The sequence below is a fragment of the Lethenteron reissneri genome, chromosome 12 (genome assembly GCF_015708825.2).
Source record: "Lethenteron reissneri isolate LAM-NWPU_2019-01 chromosome 12, ASM1570882v1, whole genome shotgun sequence".
NCBI classification, from domain to species: Eukaryota; Metazoa; Chordata; class Hyperoartia; order Petromyzontiformes; family Petromyzontidae; genus Lethenteron; species Lethenteron reissneri.
Genome location: NC_083790.1, coordinates 12,657,747 through 12,672,137, shown reverse-complemented (window position 1 = coordinate 12,672,137; position 14,391 = coordinate 12,657,747). Strand labels below are relative to the sequence as shown.

General features: G+C 45.4%; 1 protein-coding gene across 9 annotated transcripts in view; it reads left to right on the top strand.

The window, feature by feature from the left end:
• The window catches only part of LOC133341919 (ras GTPase-activating protein nGAP-like), a 625,061-nt gene that overhangs the window by 564,521 nt on the left and 46,149 nt on the right, over window positions 1-14,391 (top strand). For all 9 annotated transcript variants that reach the window (XM_061550751.1, XM_061550750.1, XM_061550752.1 and 6 more), the window contains 2 exons: window positions 12,080-12,224; window positions 13,424-13,568. In XM_061550751.1, the coding sequence (XP_061406735.1) occupies window positions 12,080-12,224; window positions 13,424-13,568 (290 nt within the window). The remainder of the gene's footprint in view (window positions 1-12,079; window positions 12,225-13,423; window positions 13,569-14,391) is intronic.

The following is a 14,391-nucleotide window of genomic DNA, read 5'->3' as shown; positions in this document are numbered from 1 at the left end:
TCATCTGGGTGGGCAGGGTGTTGTGTCGTGTGTCACACTCGTGCCTCATGGCAGGAAACACCTGGGTTCGAGTCCCGACTTGGGCGCCTTTTTTGCGTGGAGTTTCTATGATCTCTATGTTCTCGTTCATTTGGGATCTCTGACCTGTCATAGCCAAAACAACATAACAATGTAACTGGTATTGGGCAAACAACCCAATGCTAAAACAAACTACCTGCACGTACGTTACTTGGGATTACACACAGCAACATCGCGAGCCACGGTGAGAGCTTTGCAGGACCCCCTCACAAAGAGTATTGAGACTCGGCGAGACGTTTCTCGGTAAATAAGCATAATACTATCATTAGACCTCCTTTGCCAGTCCCAAAATATAATAACAGGGATTTTCCCCTTTTTTTTTCTGGCAACAAAACTGAAACTTTTTACAAGGATTCATGTCTGCATACTTGCAGTCACAAATGCAAACAAAAACACACTATGATAATATATGCATTGTCCTGTATGTGATATTCAGACAATTTAATCAGTTTCAAGGACAATACATATATTATCATTGTGTGTTTTTATTTGCATTTTGACTGCAAGTATTGTGGTTAATGCAGACATGAATCCTTGTAAAAAGGTTTCAGTTTTGTTGCCAGAAAAAAGGCGAAAAACCCTATTATTAAGCATAATAATAATTAATAATAATGTCATCAACCCCAGACAGATGAAAGGTTGGGTTCTTCACCTCTGAGAGGAATTTGAACATCATGTATCCTGCTATTACAATTCCATTTGGAATCCCCTGTGATTCTGAGAGTGGAAACACAATTCCAGGCTGGGAATCATGAGAATCGCCCAGCTCTGTGACGCAATGTTTGTGATATTCAGACAATCCTTGGGCTTTTTCAGGATTTAGTAGCCAAACCAACGTTACCGGCAATAAATTGTGGCGATGATGTACACCTTGCGCCAAAGTCACACAGCGCATTCCGTGTTTCAGCAGCTGTCCCTGAGGCAGTCGTATCTTCTCTTCCTCCTTCTCGTATGGATGTTGAACTTCTTTGGCACCGTACGTATACAACCGTGCTAATCGACCGCAGGTGCGGGGGGAAGGACAACAAACTAAACACAAAGCAGTTCTGAAGAAATGAGTTTTCAATCTAGATTTAAAAGTGGATAACTCCAGTGGCTTCCTAATATCTGTCATCTATCATAGATCGATTCCAGCGTTTATTTCTCAGTATTTTCCGAGAATGTTTGGCCTGAACTTTGAACCAATAATGCCCTTGCAGTCTCTCGAGACGTCTTCCACCGGAATACTGACTCCGTGATGCCGATATCCCCCTGCTCGCTGTGCGTGGCGTGAGTGTATTTTTGCAAGTGGTTAAATGCTCCACTCCCCATTTTAAATCGCAGCATGGGGTGTAATTATAACGAGGAGCGAAGACAATGAGCCATTTGCATACAGCCTGCGTGCTGCCATTGAGAGTGATTCCTATGCCAGTGCAGACAAAGCCAATTGTGTCTTTTCCAGGCAATTTAATTGGAAAATGACGAACAATAAGCAAGAAGCAGTTGTGCAGAAAAAAAAGATTTTTTTTAAGAGGTACAGTATTTCAATTTAAATACAGAACTGGGACAATAATTTGCTTTGCACAGCTTATCTTACAGTAATGCAGTGTATAACTTATTTATGAGTTGCTACTTTAGATGATTCGGCGAAAGGTTTAGCTCATAATTTACATTTTTTATACATATCTATTTCAGTGCTGGATTATAGTGGATATGACATTTGAAATTACGCTAACTACTTGTCATATACACTGGCTATCGGAATAGCCCAGGAGAGTAATTGCAGTGGCTATCACCGAACCTGTTTCTTTTTTCCGTGAGCTGATAGTGTAATACCTGCAGTCGCTTTTCGGGTAAGGGCCCACTGAGAGCACCGTTCTATTTATTAGCAAGGCCTTCTTGTCCTCTGCCGCAAAGTGCACTGCTAAAAATCCATCGAGATCATTCACAGCAGCCTGCCATTGTACCTCAGTCCAAGGTCAAGATTCAAAGGTCATTAATTTATAGCTGTTTAACACGTAGGCTGTCGCGACCAGTATGATCCATAATACAGGTTTTTTTTGGGTTAGATCGCGTCAATATATAAATGCGTCGTTAAACCCGCCACCACCCGACACAGTCAATTAGTAAGGTTTGTCACGTAAACAGAACGTGGCCAATTTGTTACTAGTACAGCACACCGGTGTATTGGAGAGCAAAGCCACAACATTTAGAATCCGAGTACTTTGCTCTCCAACACAGCAGTGTGCTGTACCATTAACGAATTGGCATGTTCTGTTTATGTGAGAAACATTACTAATTGTCTGTGTCTGGTGGTGGCGGGTTTAATGACACATTTAAATATTTACGCGATCTAACCCAAAAACAACCTGTATTATAGTTGAAAGCTCTGTCGGTGGTCAGCGCAGCCCATCAATCTTGGTTAGACCTCCCAGACAACTGGTTGTTATATATATGTTATTACAAATCCTTCACCTGAATGATCCCTTGAGGTCGTACAACTCATTTGTGCAGGGGTGTTCTGTGCAATTGATACTTACAAAGCAAACATATACCTATAATGACGTGTTTGCTATGGTGTGAACATGTTGTATCGTGGTGTATCTTGTTCTGTGTGCTTCTATATGCAGTCGTGCACACAGAGTCCCCACAATTGTAAGCTCTGCTTTATGCGTTTATATTTGGCTTCGCTTCCCAATTTCCCAGCGTAAAATGGGCTTGTCAGTTCAATGGCAGGCGATCTCTCATTGAAAGGAGATTGCAGGGATTGTGTGAGAATTAAAAGTTCGGGCTGGGTCCACGTTCTCCTGTGCCATGGGCGCTATTTGTGCCGTTTCACTTGGAAAGCAACAACCGAGAGGCGATAGCGAAGGAGAAAAGGAGAAATACACGGCACGTGTAGAGCCCTGCACCTGTGAGCCGCATTGGCGAAAACAAAGCGATCAATGCCAGAGAAAACATTTAAGAACTCCCGAGTTTTATTTTTAGTTGCGAGTCCAGTTGGGACATCGCAGAGATGATGGAGCAAGACTTTGGTGTCTTAATTAAAAAAAGCAGCATAGGTGAATTGGTGAGTAATAGTTGTAATTGCTAACAATTGTTTCCACTTTACCGCCCTGCCCCAACTGGACATCTGTGAAAAAAGAGCGTCATAGCTCATCGGATTCCTCCTGCCGCCTAAATAAACGTTCTGATTCTGAATCAATTTGCTTTAGAGTAGGGTGTGTTGACTATTGTGTGGAAGGGAATGCCTCTCAACTGAATTTGTATCCAGCTTATGGTGCGAAACCGAGGGGTGATTATGCAGCACGATGATGTCCCTATTGGGCAAGGGGAACCCACGCTGCTGCGTTTGCTCCTTGTAAACAATCCCTGGGGATTAGACTGTCACGTGTAATTGGCCACCTCGCAGCAGCAGAAGGCACACCGGTTGCCTGAGCATTTAAACTGGGTCACCCCAATGCAAGACATAAATCATTACAGTTGCCCAGCTATTTCAAGTAATTTTTGCAGGCAAGAGGACGCTTCCCATGCCTCTGATATTGAGCGCCATCATTTCTGTACGGTGCAACCGAGATCGCGCCGAGAGGAGTGAAAAGCACCATTTCCACGGCACAACTAAACCCACTGCGGTCCCGTTCGCGCTCACACTCACGTAAATGTATCGATTGCCCCGCTCAAACTTTAGCGGCATTATTCTATAGCAGGCTTTTTTTTCTCCTTGCATTTTTTTTTGTAACGCCACTAGAGCTCAGACTGGGACAGTCTGGCAAAAGCCAAATGAGCCTTGGCATACATTATTGATTGGTATGAGATCCCTGTGGCTATGATTGAGATGCATCGGCCATGCATTAGGAACACTGGCTTAGCCTAATCCTTTTCTGTCATCCTATAGAGAAAAATGGGCATCTCAGACTTTTTAACAAAATGATTTTGCAAAAAAGTGTGCGTGGTGCTGCAGTCTATTATGAAGCCTGGGCAAGTGCCCCCATTGACGCAGGTTTTAGCCCAAGGCACTGCCTCCTCTAAGATTGCAAGTGCAGTAGTTTTTTTCTCCATGCCTCACCTCAACTTTCTTCATCTCTCACCGCGTCTCGGGATCACTCTATCTCATTCTGCCTCTCTCTATGTGTCTCTCTGTCGCTCTCTGTCTGGCTCTGGGTATGTATCCTTGTATCTTTGCCTCACCAATGTATTTCTGTCTCCGTTTCTCACAACATCTCTTTGGTTCCTTTTCTCCCTGCGTCCCCTTCCTCACTCTCCTTGCCTATGTTTTTTTTCCCTGAACCGTGCTGGCCCCGTGGCATTGTAACTAGTTCCAGGGTCAGCCGAGGTGAAAGTGCACGGCGGCGCATGATGAACGCGTGCTCAGGAGCACAGATAGCTACTGGGTCAGCCCAGAAAGGGCCTCCGTAGGAAGGGGCAGGCTCATGGCTTAGCCCATCCGACAAATCGTGCTAGCGGCATAGCTAGCACGATTAGTGTAATCACAATTGTAGAGTTTGGAGGTATTTTTTCAAGATTCGGGATCTTTTGGCAAGGACCACTTACATTCTATGTCTAGACAGGAATGCACTTTATTTCAATATCGTATCTATTAGGCACACGTATTTATAGATTATATATGCAATTGAGAGCATGTAGTGGTGTGAAAAATAATAAGCGTAAGCATTTTCCACGTTGGGTAAATATAGTAACTAGTCTTGTCTAATTAGTTGTGCTTATTTATGTATTAATATTCAGCCACAGACATCCATCAGAGAAATAACAACACGGTCATGAACATTACTCTGATGAGGCCCAACATTGCAGTGGAATAGTTGCTCATGGACACGACATTAAGCAAGAACGTTATGTTGTATTCTCTGAGGAAGCATTGTGGTGAATGCTGAAGCATCTGTCATGCTTTCCGAGGAATGTGCTCATTAAATTCTAACTTAAATATCTCTCGGCAATGGAAAATCGTGACTGTAACTTGGATCTATTGGATTTAAGCAGCAACACAGGGATTTTAGTCTTTTCGAGGCTGAAGTTCACATCAGGGCATTCTCCAAGGACTGCGTTGCCGTGAGGTTCGTTTCATCTCTTGCCATTTTTATGGCATTTCATATGTATTCATTCAAAGAGCATCGTGAACAACGCACCCGACAATGTTAAAGGTCAAGGCGCAGCCTTTAACTGCTTGCTGGTGCAACTGCTGGTGGAAGGACTTCCACTGGAGGGAGCTCTCCAGAGCCTCTCTAGAGCAGTGGTTCTCAACCGGGGGTACGCGAAATTATATCATGCATGAGAGTTATTGGTGAATAATCATGTATGAATCTGCCAATTTTAAATAACTAGGACAACGTGTAAATCCACGTGGTAACCTAGAGTGACATAAAATACCTTTATATACTCGGTGATCATAAACAATGTGGTTTACAAGAGTAACCACACGTGCAGAGTGCCCGTTGGATGTTTTTTGTAGTCGCTTGCAGTTACTAGCTAGTCGGTTAAAATATCGATGTCCTTTATTTATACATTTATTTCTCAAGGGGGGAGTGGGGGGGTACTCGGTTGAAACAAAATTCTACAAGAGGGGTCACAGTAGCCAAAGAGGGTTGAGAACCACTGCCCGAGAGGGTATCCTGGAAGAGGTGGGAGTGACCACACTTTACCCCACCACTTGGGACCTGCCCATCGACGAACTGCGGTGGCACCCATTTATATTTGCTGGGCGGACAGAGGCGGTCGGGATTAAGGAATGTTCCCCGGGAGATCAAATGGGTGACCTCTGAATTACAAGGCCGTGGTGCTAACCATTATACCATGGCAGCATCCATCAAATAGATAAACATCCAATATCGGTTGACAATACCTTCATGATGATTTTTATTTATTTAACAAACACCGCCTTTGTGACAAATGTGTCAAATGATTTTCGTGTTCATATGTTTTGCATGCAAAAGTATTGAATTGAATTTTGAGACTGAGAACAATCAGCACATCCTTTGTGCCATGTGATCAGCAATGTCTCGTGTACACCAGATTTTTTCTTTGATTTCTCACATGAATGGCCAAGGAATTGAAAACAAGTGGAAATGAACTTGCACAATGCCCCTTTGTAAATTAAATGTAACAAGCCAGCTGGTTTTTTGTGAGAGTCAAGGTATTTACACAAATTAGATTAATGTCTTGTAATCATAGTTCATTTCGTTATTACGATGGGTTATGTTGATCGTCTTCATTGAGACAAGATGAGTGTAGAATGATTAGGAAATTCTGTTTAGGTACTGGGGCCGGGAGGTATACAGGGGAATACACATTGAAGGGTATAGGGTGGCAATATGGGACAAACACATTAAAGAATATAAATGCTGGCATAACTACCTTGTTCAGCTCTTGGCAGTGTTTGTTGTGAATGGCTGTCGTGGTGTTTTCTCCATGTATATACTGCACGTGTGTTCAAGTGCCTGTGGATAATGTGCTTTTGTCCTCGGCTCATTTGAAGCCAAACAAACTCTCGTGACCCATTCTGTAAGAAATAGATCCGAATGAATATACGTTTAACCATGTTGGATTTGACGGACACCATCGTGACTAGTTGAATATTAAAGCAAGAGTACGGCCTGCCATGGCCAATAGTAGCACACTTCGCTTAATAAAGTGGATTGTAATGGGAATTGAAATTGTAAGCCCCATTTATTTAGCAGTAATATGAAATTAACCAGAGTATTGAAATGTTACAATTCGTGACTTTGGAATTCTTAACATGGTTTTTGGTCTTTGTAAATTAGATTTTTAGTTTATTTATAAAGGAATCCATCTATGGACAACTGTGACACTTAACAAGAAAAAAGGGCTGAGGAAGTTAATGCGTTTACAGTGTTTGAATAAATCACATCACTCCAATTATCCACAATACTGCCATGAGTTAATTGAAATTTCACAGAGGGTGTCACGTTACTTATGAAAATGGAATCCTTGTGAAGGGACATTGGTGCTGATTACTTTGTTAATGAACAAATTGAGTTCAACAATGAATTACATGCTGATTAATCCAAAATATTACTCATCAAAAATACCTCTCAATCTGTCAGGGGTGGAACATTTTACTATTAGTAGAATTATAAAACTTAAACTTTCAGCCAACCTGTATGTGCCATCTCGATCATAGTTTGCAAAATCAAAAGTGACCACAACAAATGCACAACACTTGAGCTACCCTTGGCAAGCACTGTCTATCCCCATTTGACCGACAATAACACACACACACATCACTGGTGTGTGCTTCGCTCTCAACCCCTCTTGCCTCTTTGTGTGCTGTCAAGACGGGCGCCCCTTCTGTGCTCTTACTTTTAGGTAGTGTTGGCAAACTTTTTTTGAAATGGACAGTCAGTCAACGAAAATGGTTGCCGGTCCCTGAAGTAATTTATTCTCAAAGAATTCGGACTAGCGGGATGCTGCATAACTTGAATTACATCCCCCAAACCTCAGTGCCCTTGAACAGTTATAAAATGTGTTTGTGGTAGGATTTCAGTTACGTGGTATAGAAACACTATATAATGCCACACTGCAAGAAGTGACTGCTACATAAAATAAAATTGCAATTATTGACATTCCTGACATGCATACAAAATTCAATTGAAATCTGAACACGCGTTGCTGTGCTATCAGTGGCCATGAATAATTGAGAGCAGCGGGTGACATCACTGAATGCACTCATCTTTGAACTTGTCTGTGGCGCTGAGGTCCCACGGTGTGCGGAGTTGATTTCATGAGAATCCATTATTCACAAATATCTTCCCCTGATATGTGGGGAGGACTTCTCGATCACCTGCCTTTGCCAGGAAAGGCCCACTGAGCTATGTAGCTCTTTTCCACAAGCGACCTGGCCACAAATGAGAGCTCAACGAAGTGGCTTATTACGTGAAAATTTACAGCAGCCAAATACTCAATGCATGTCGATTCTAAAACCCGAGGACCCGGAGAAGAATCCACATAATCACGGGGAGACACGCAAACTCCAAATATACAGCAGGCATCAGGGGTGGGATCAAACCCACGACCTCCTGCATACCAGGCGATGTAGTTAACATCTCCTAGCCACCGTGGGAGTAGACGGACACCAAAGGGAGCTTTAATCTGCCGTGCGTCTACATCTTCAGCATGTGCACACTTCAATAAAATAATATTTTCGGTGCTTCCTTCTCATGCACACACGCCTCTCAGTATGACCACCGAGTTATCCGGTTGCCATTGGCTCTCAAAATCATAATCAAAGCAGGGATTGTTTCTCATCCAGTGAGAGATTGAGTATGCGGATGCAGAAGATGCCATTTTCCCGAGGTGGGACCACGTGCCTTGTGGATGGTGGACTGGGAGTGACGATCAGATCCTACCGTGTACCAAAAACACAACACATTCGTCACTAACAATGCCTGCTAATGTACAATCGCTCTCTCGCTGTGAGGAAGGGCCATCGCCCGACACATCACCCATTACCTATAGTGTTATTTTCTTTTCCTTTTAAGCCCACGGCATTATTTTGCGAAGCACAATGAGCATTTGTTGTGTGTGCTCCATCATTGAGAATGCAATTTTCACCAAATAATGAGTTTCCCTTATGCACCACGACTTTCATGGCTACTCGGCGGTGTGTTTGGCCGCTGCAGCTCGCCCGCACTTTGTCGTGTTTCCATTCTCCCCCCCCCCACACCCCACCCCCATTTCTATTGCATTGGGTTTACATTTTTTAGTTGCTTTTATCGTAATAAAACGCGGGCACGTTAGAGCACGGTGCAAGACTCGCACAACCGGTGTGGACATCACGTCGGGGAGAGGATAGACATTTAAACAAAGGGTGGGGGGGGGCGGTATAACCGAATAACCTTGAAATCAAATAATATGCAGGCGGCCGATGTGCGTTGGTACTTTCCCTCCACTATTCTGCTCCGGCTTTGTCCCCCGAGGGGGTTTTACCCCCCTCTTTTTTCGGTCCCTGTCTCCCGGGCCCTCTTCCATTGCATCGTTACGTCCGCGCTCTCCTCGCACCGTTGCCCCACTGAAGCTGTGATTATTTCTGCGGCCTTTGTAAAAGCGTCTTGAGAAGCAATTGTATTTAAGCACAAAATAAATTCAACTCTGTATCCTTTGCAACGGGCCCCAAACATCCTCGATTAACCGTACAAAATGCACAGCTCTGCATTAGTGCATTCGGAGAACTAGACATTGTTTAGATTCACGACGTTAATTGGGCCTTTTGGCGTTTCTCTCGAGACCTGATAATGAAGGCATATGTAGTTTTATGTGCCTATATCGTGGGTACTTATCTTATTTGTTGTAATATTACTAATTAAATAAGTTATTCAGGAAAGCTTACGTGAGTCTCAAGACTCTTTCAAGGAGGGTTCGCTCGGGATGCTTGGCCAGTTACAATAGTGAACGCGTGGCATCGTCAACAGCCACGATCTATCCACTGCTATATCTACGGTACCTTTTTTTGCCAGTATCCAAAATGATGAAAAATAAGAATGGGCTTTTCCCTTCCTGGCAATCAAAAAGGAGGTGTGAAGATATTCAAACACCACATATATTGTATCTTTTTCAAGGCATCAAGGCTGCATTAATGCATTAATGGCAGACTTGATGCCATTAATGCCAACTTGATCCATTGTAATAGGTATCTGTCTACGTGGTGTTTGAACATCTTAACACCTCCTGCTTTATTGCCAGAAAGGGTGACACCTATTCTGACTTTTCATCAATCCACTGCTAGACGAAGACCTTCCCCAGCCACCGCCATCTCTTGTGATTTTGACGATGCAGCGGAGTGCTTGGCATGTGGCGGGAAACCGGAGTACCCGGAGAGAACCCACACAAGCGAGCGTGTAACATTCTAATCTCACAGATAGATTTCAAGAATCTCTTTCTATAGTGTTACCTCCTGGCCACCTTGCAGTCCGAACCCTACATAACCTGTCATTCGCGAGCAGTGTCTCATTCGGTTACAAATTAGGCTTGACCCTGCGTAGATTCCAAGATTTTATGAGATCGGGTGCATTCAGGGTGATTTTTGTTCATTGGAATTTTTATCGTTTTTCTTTTGCTGTGAAGCATTCTGATGTCTTGGGCAAAATTCACACATTCCTAATGCTATTGAAATTCAATACCCTATCTCACAATGAGACTCATTGGGTTATATTTTCGCTGACCTACCAGATTACATTTTCTTGCAGCACTACCACGTCGTGTGTGTGTGTATCCACGCCGTGTGTACACGTGCATGATTGTTATTTCTCACACGGGGTGCACCAAGCACAACCGAGCATGTTGTGTTCGGAGAACCGATGCATGCGTAATGTACTTGGGTTTCAATAAAAAAAAAGTTGCTCCCCTTTCCCCTGTTCCACCACTAACGTCAGATGCCATGCTGCCCTGAATGTTAAATAATATCATCTTCATCATCAGGGTTGTCAGTGAGCACCGTTGATCGTTCTAATTGTAGAGTGTTGTGGCACCAATGCCTGCGATCCAGAATTCGTGTTGGGTGCAACGTGCTGAGATTGATGGCAGCACAGGGTTAGACAAGTTGTAACACTTGAGCCTCACATCAAGATGGGCCTGGGTTTGATTCCTAACTTTTGCGCTGAGTTTGTATGTTCCCGCTCTGTTTTGCGTGGGATTCCTCCACGTTCTCTGGTTTCCTCCCATAGCTCAAACACATTTTTACCCAAACAAAATAACTGGCCAAACATCCCATGGGGTGTCACGGTGGCGAGATGTTAACTTACCTCACCTTATATGTAGGAGTGCATGGATTCAACCACGACCCTGAGGCCTGTATATTTGTAGGTGGCATGTTCTCCCTGTGGTTGAGGGTTTTTCCTCCTGTTTTTCCCTTCACATTTAGAAACATGCCTTTAGAGTATTTGGGCTAAGTCGCTTCTGAAAAAGAGCTATATAGCTTCGTAGGGCCCTTATTTTGTAAAGTAAAAAAAACTTTGGTTTAATAGTTTTAAACAGATTATCTGAAATTAACTTGGTTGAGATTAGACATAGCAGCAGCAGCAACATCGCCGGCAGCTGCGAAAACCTATCAGGACCTGCCAGTAAACGAGTGTTGCTTTTCTGGGTAATGAGCATCAAGTGCTAATCAGTGCGATACCACTCCACCACATCCTTACAGTAGAATCCTGATGTAAGCACACCTTGGGAACAATGCCAAGTGTGCTTATATCGGGAGCATGCTTGTATTGTAAGTTTATTTCGCCTACACCCCACCAATGTAATGTAAGGATGTGTTGCTTCCACCGGAACTGTGTTTATATTGGGTGTGCTTATATGCAGCTTCGACTGTATTACCTATACTATTTCATAAGCGACATGGCCACAAATGATAGCGGAACGAAGTGGCTTATCACATGGAAATTTACAGCAGCCAAACACTCTAAACTCACGTTGATTCAAGATGTGGAGGGAAAAACCGGAGGAGCCGGAGAAAGATCTACGCGACCACAGGGAGAGAGACACGCCAACCCCAAATATGCAGCAGGCATCAGGGTCGGGATCGAACCCACGACCTCCTGTATACCATTCTAGATTCGAATTTTTCGTGACTGCAAGGATCCATATTCTTTGGTTCTTTCGGTAAAGTCACGTAGGTGAAAAAGTAAAAAGTAAAAAATAATAAAAAATCACGGCATTTCGATTGCAACACAAGCAATCATCATCAGGTGTGACAACCACAGCAATAACATTTTTACATTGTGGTTGTCACACCTGATTGCTTGTGTTGCAATCGAAACGTCGTGATTTTTTTTTTCACCTACGTGACTTTACGGAAAGAACCAAAGAATATGGATCCTGTATACCACGCGCGGTAGTTAACATTGTCCCGAGGTGCAGGCGTAAATCCGTCGGGCTCCCAACGGTGATATTGCCCTGGAGCTGAATTCACGCGCCGCCACGCGCCCCCCACCCTCCCGCCCCACACCCCCCCAAGGCGTAACGCTTGTGCGCTTGTGCTGTGCGGTGTACGCAGGAGTTTCTGGCGGAGCTGGTGATCGCGGAGGTGACGCGATGCAGCGAGAACGAGCACCTGCTTTTCCGGGAGAACACACTCGCCACCAAGGCCATCGAGGAGTACCTCAAGATGGTGGGCCAGTGGTACCTGCACGACGCCCTCGGTATGTTCGAGCCCTCAGTCGTCACCGCCCACCGTATGTGCCTGCTCTTCCGCTCCCAGCCTACCGGGGGAGTCGTTACGCGAGACTCACCGTAGTTGCCGTAAACATTCAACTCTCAGTTGTCCGGGGTAATCGTGGGCTCGCTGGGATGAACAAGAACGCGGATAATGCAAAATGTGCGTAGCTCAGGCGAGAAAGCGTTTTTCTCGTTCGTCTACATGTAATAGGGGTGAAAATGTATCTATGTATGATGAAACTTCTTTCGCACCATACCTAGCCGACTGTGCTAATCAGAGGTGCAGGGGAAGATACCAAACAAAGCACAAAAAGATATTCGAAAGAAATGAGTGTTCAAATTATGTTTCTGTTGCTTCTGAGAGTTATCGGTTCACTTGTCCGCGTACAAGACAGGATTCGACCGTCCTGTCAAAAACCATCTTCGTTAGTGGCAAGGAAGATTGCATCCCTCTTGGCAGCAGGGAGCAATTTGCATCAAGTCACCAGGACACACATTTGAATTTAGGAGGTTAAAAGACACTCGTCTGTTTAGGCAATATGGTGCCATTTATAATAGAGCAGGCATATCTTACATTCAGCGTTTGCTGTTGCTTGCACAGCAAATGGAAAAATGTCCCAAGCTTATTCCGAGACGGAAAGTGTTTTTAGCTATTTCTCATTTTTAATTGTACTTATTTTTAGCTTCTGCTGAGTTCGTAGACGTTGAAACTGACTTGTGCTTATCAACTTCATTGCTCACGGCCTTGCTATCATCTGTCTGGAAGGATAATCGAGAATACATAATTGGTGCAGTCAGCATTATATCATTTGAATTGAACAAGCCCAAGTCCCCGAGCGATAATCAAGTACATATATATGTACGTATGTATGAGGTCACTAGTTTCAAAGCACACCACAATGCTTCTGATGTTTTGTGCAAATGTAGCTGACGCTGCGAAAAGAGTGAAAATTTCAAGCCAAGCTAATATTAACCTCTTCTCTCAACACGACTCCCAGCACTTTTCCCCCTCTCCCCTCCCGGAGATAAGCAATGTGCGCTACGTAAGTTGGCTCTGTTTTTGAAGGTCAAAAAAAATAAAAAAATCTGCGAGAGCAGCAGTTCCCCTTCAAAGACGCGACGTCACCTCCGGGCTAAAGTTGCGCGCCGTGCTGCGTGCGTGCCCGTGCTTTTGTCGTTGAAGGCGAGTTCGTGCGAGCGCTTTACGACTCTGACGAGAACTGCGAGGTGGAGCTGAGCAAGTGCTCATCCGCAGAGCTGGCTGACCACCGCAACAACCTGCGCATGTGCTGCGAGCTGGCCTTCTGCAAGATCCTCTCCTCCTGCTGGTACCAGACACGCAGGCTCGCCATCCCTCTCCAGCACCCGACCATCCCTCTCCACCACCCGACCATCCCTCTCCAGCACCCGACCATCCCTCTCCAGCACCCGACCATCCCTCTCCACCACCCGACCATCCCTCTCCACCACCCGACCATCCCTCTCCAGCACCCGACCATCCCTCTCCACCACCCGACCATCCCTCTCCACCACCCGACCATCCCTCTCCAGCACTCGACCATCCCTCTCCACCAACCGACCATCCCTCTCCACCACCCGACCATCCCTCTCCACCACCCATCATCCCTCTCCACCACCCGACCATCCCTCTCCACCACCCGACCATCCCTCTCCACCAACCGACCATCCCTCTCCACCACCCGACCATCCCTCTCCACCACCCATCATCCCTCTCCAGCACTCGACCATCCCTCTCCACCACCCGACCATCCCTCTCCAGCACTCGACCATCCCTCTCCAGCACTCGACCATCCCTCTCCACCACCCACCATCCCTCTCCACCACCCGACCATCCCTCTCCAGCACTCGACCATCCCTCTCCAGCACTCGACCATCCCTCTCCACCACTCGACCATCCCTCTCCACCACTCGACCATCCCTCTCCACCACCCACCATCCCTCTCCACCACCCGACCATCCCTCTCCACCACCCACCATCCCTCTCCAGCACTCGACCATCCCTCTCCACCACCCACCATCCCTCTCCACCACCCGACCATCCCTCTCCAGCACTCGACCATCCCTCTCCAGCACTCGACCATCCCTCTCCACCACCCACCATCCCTCTCCACCACCCGACCATCCCTCTCC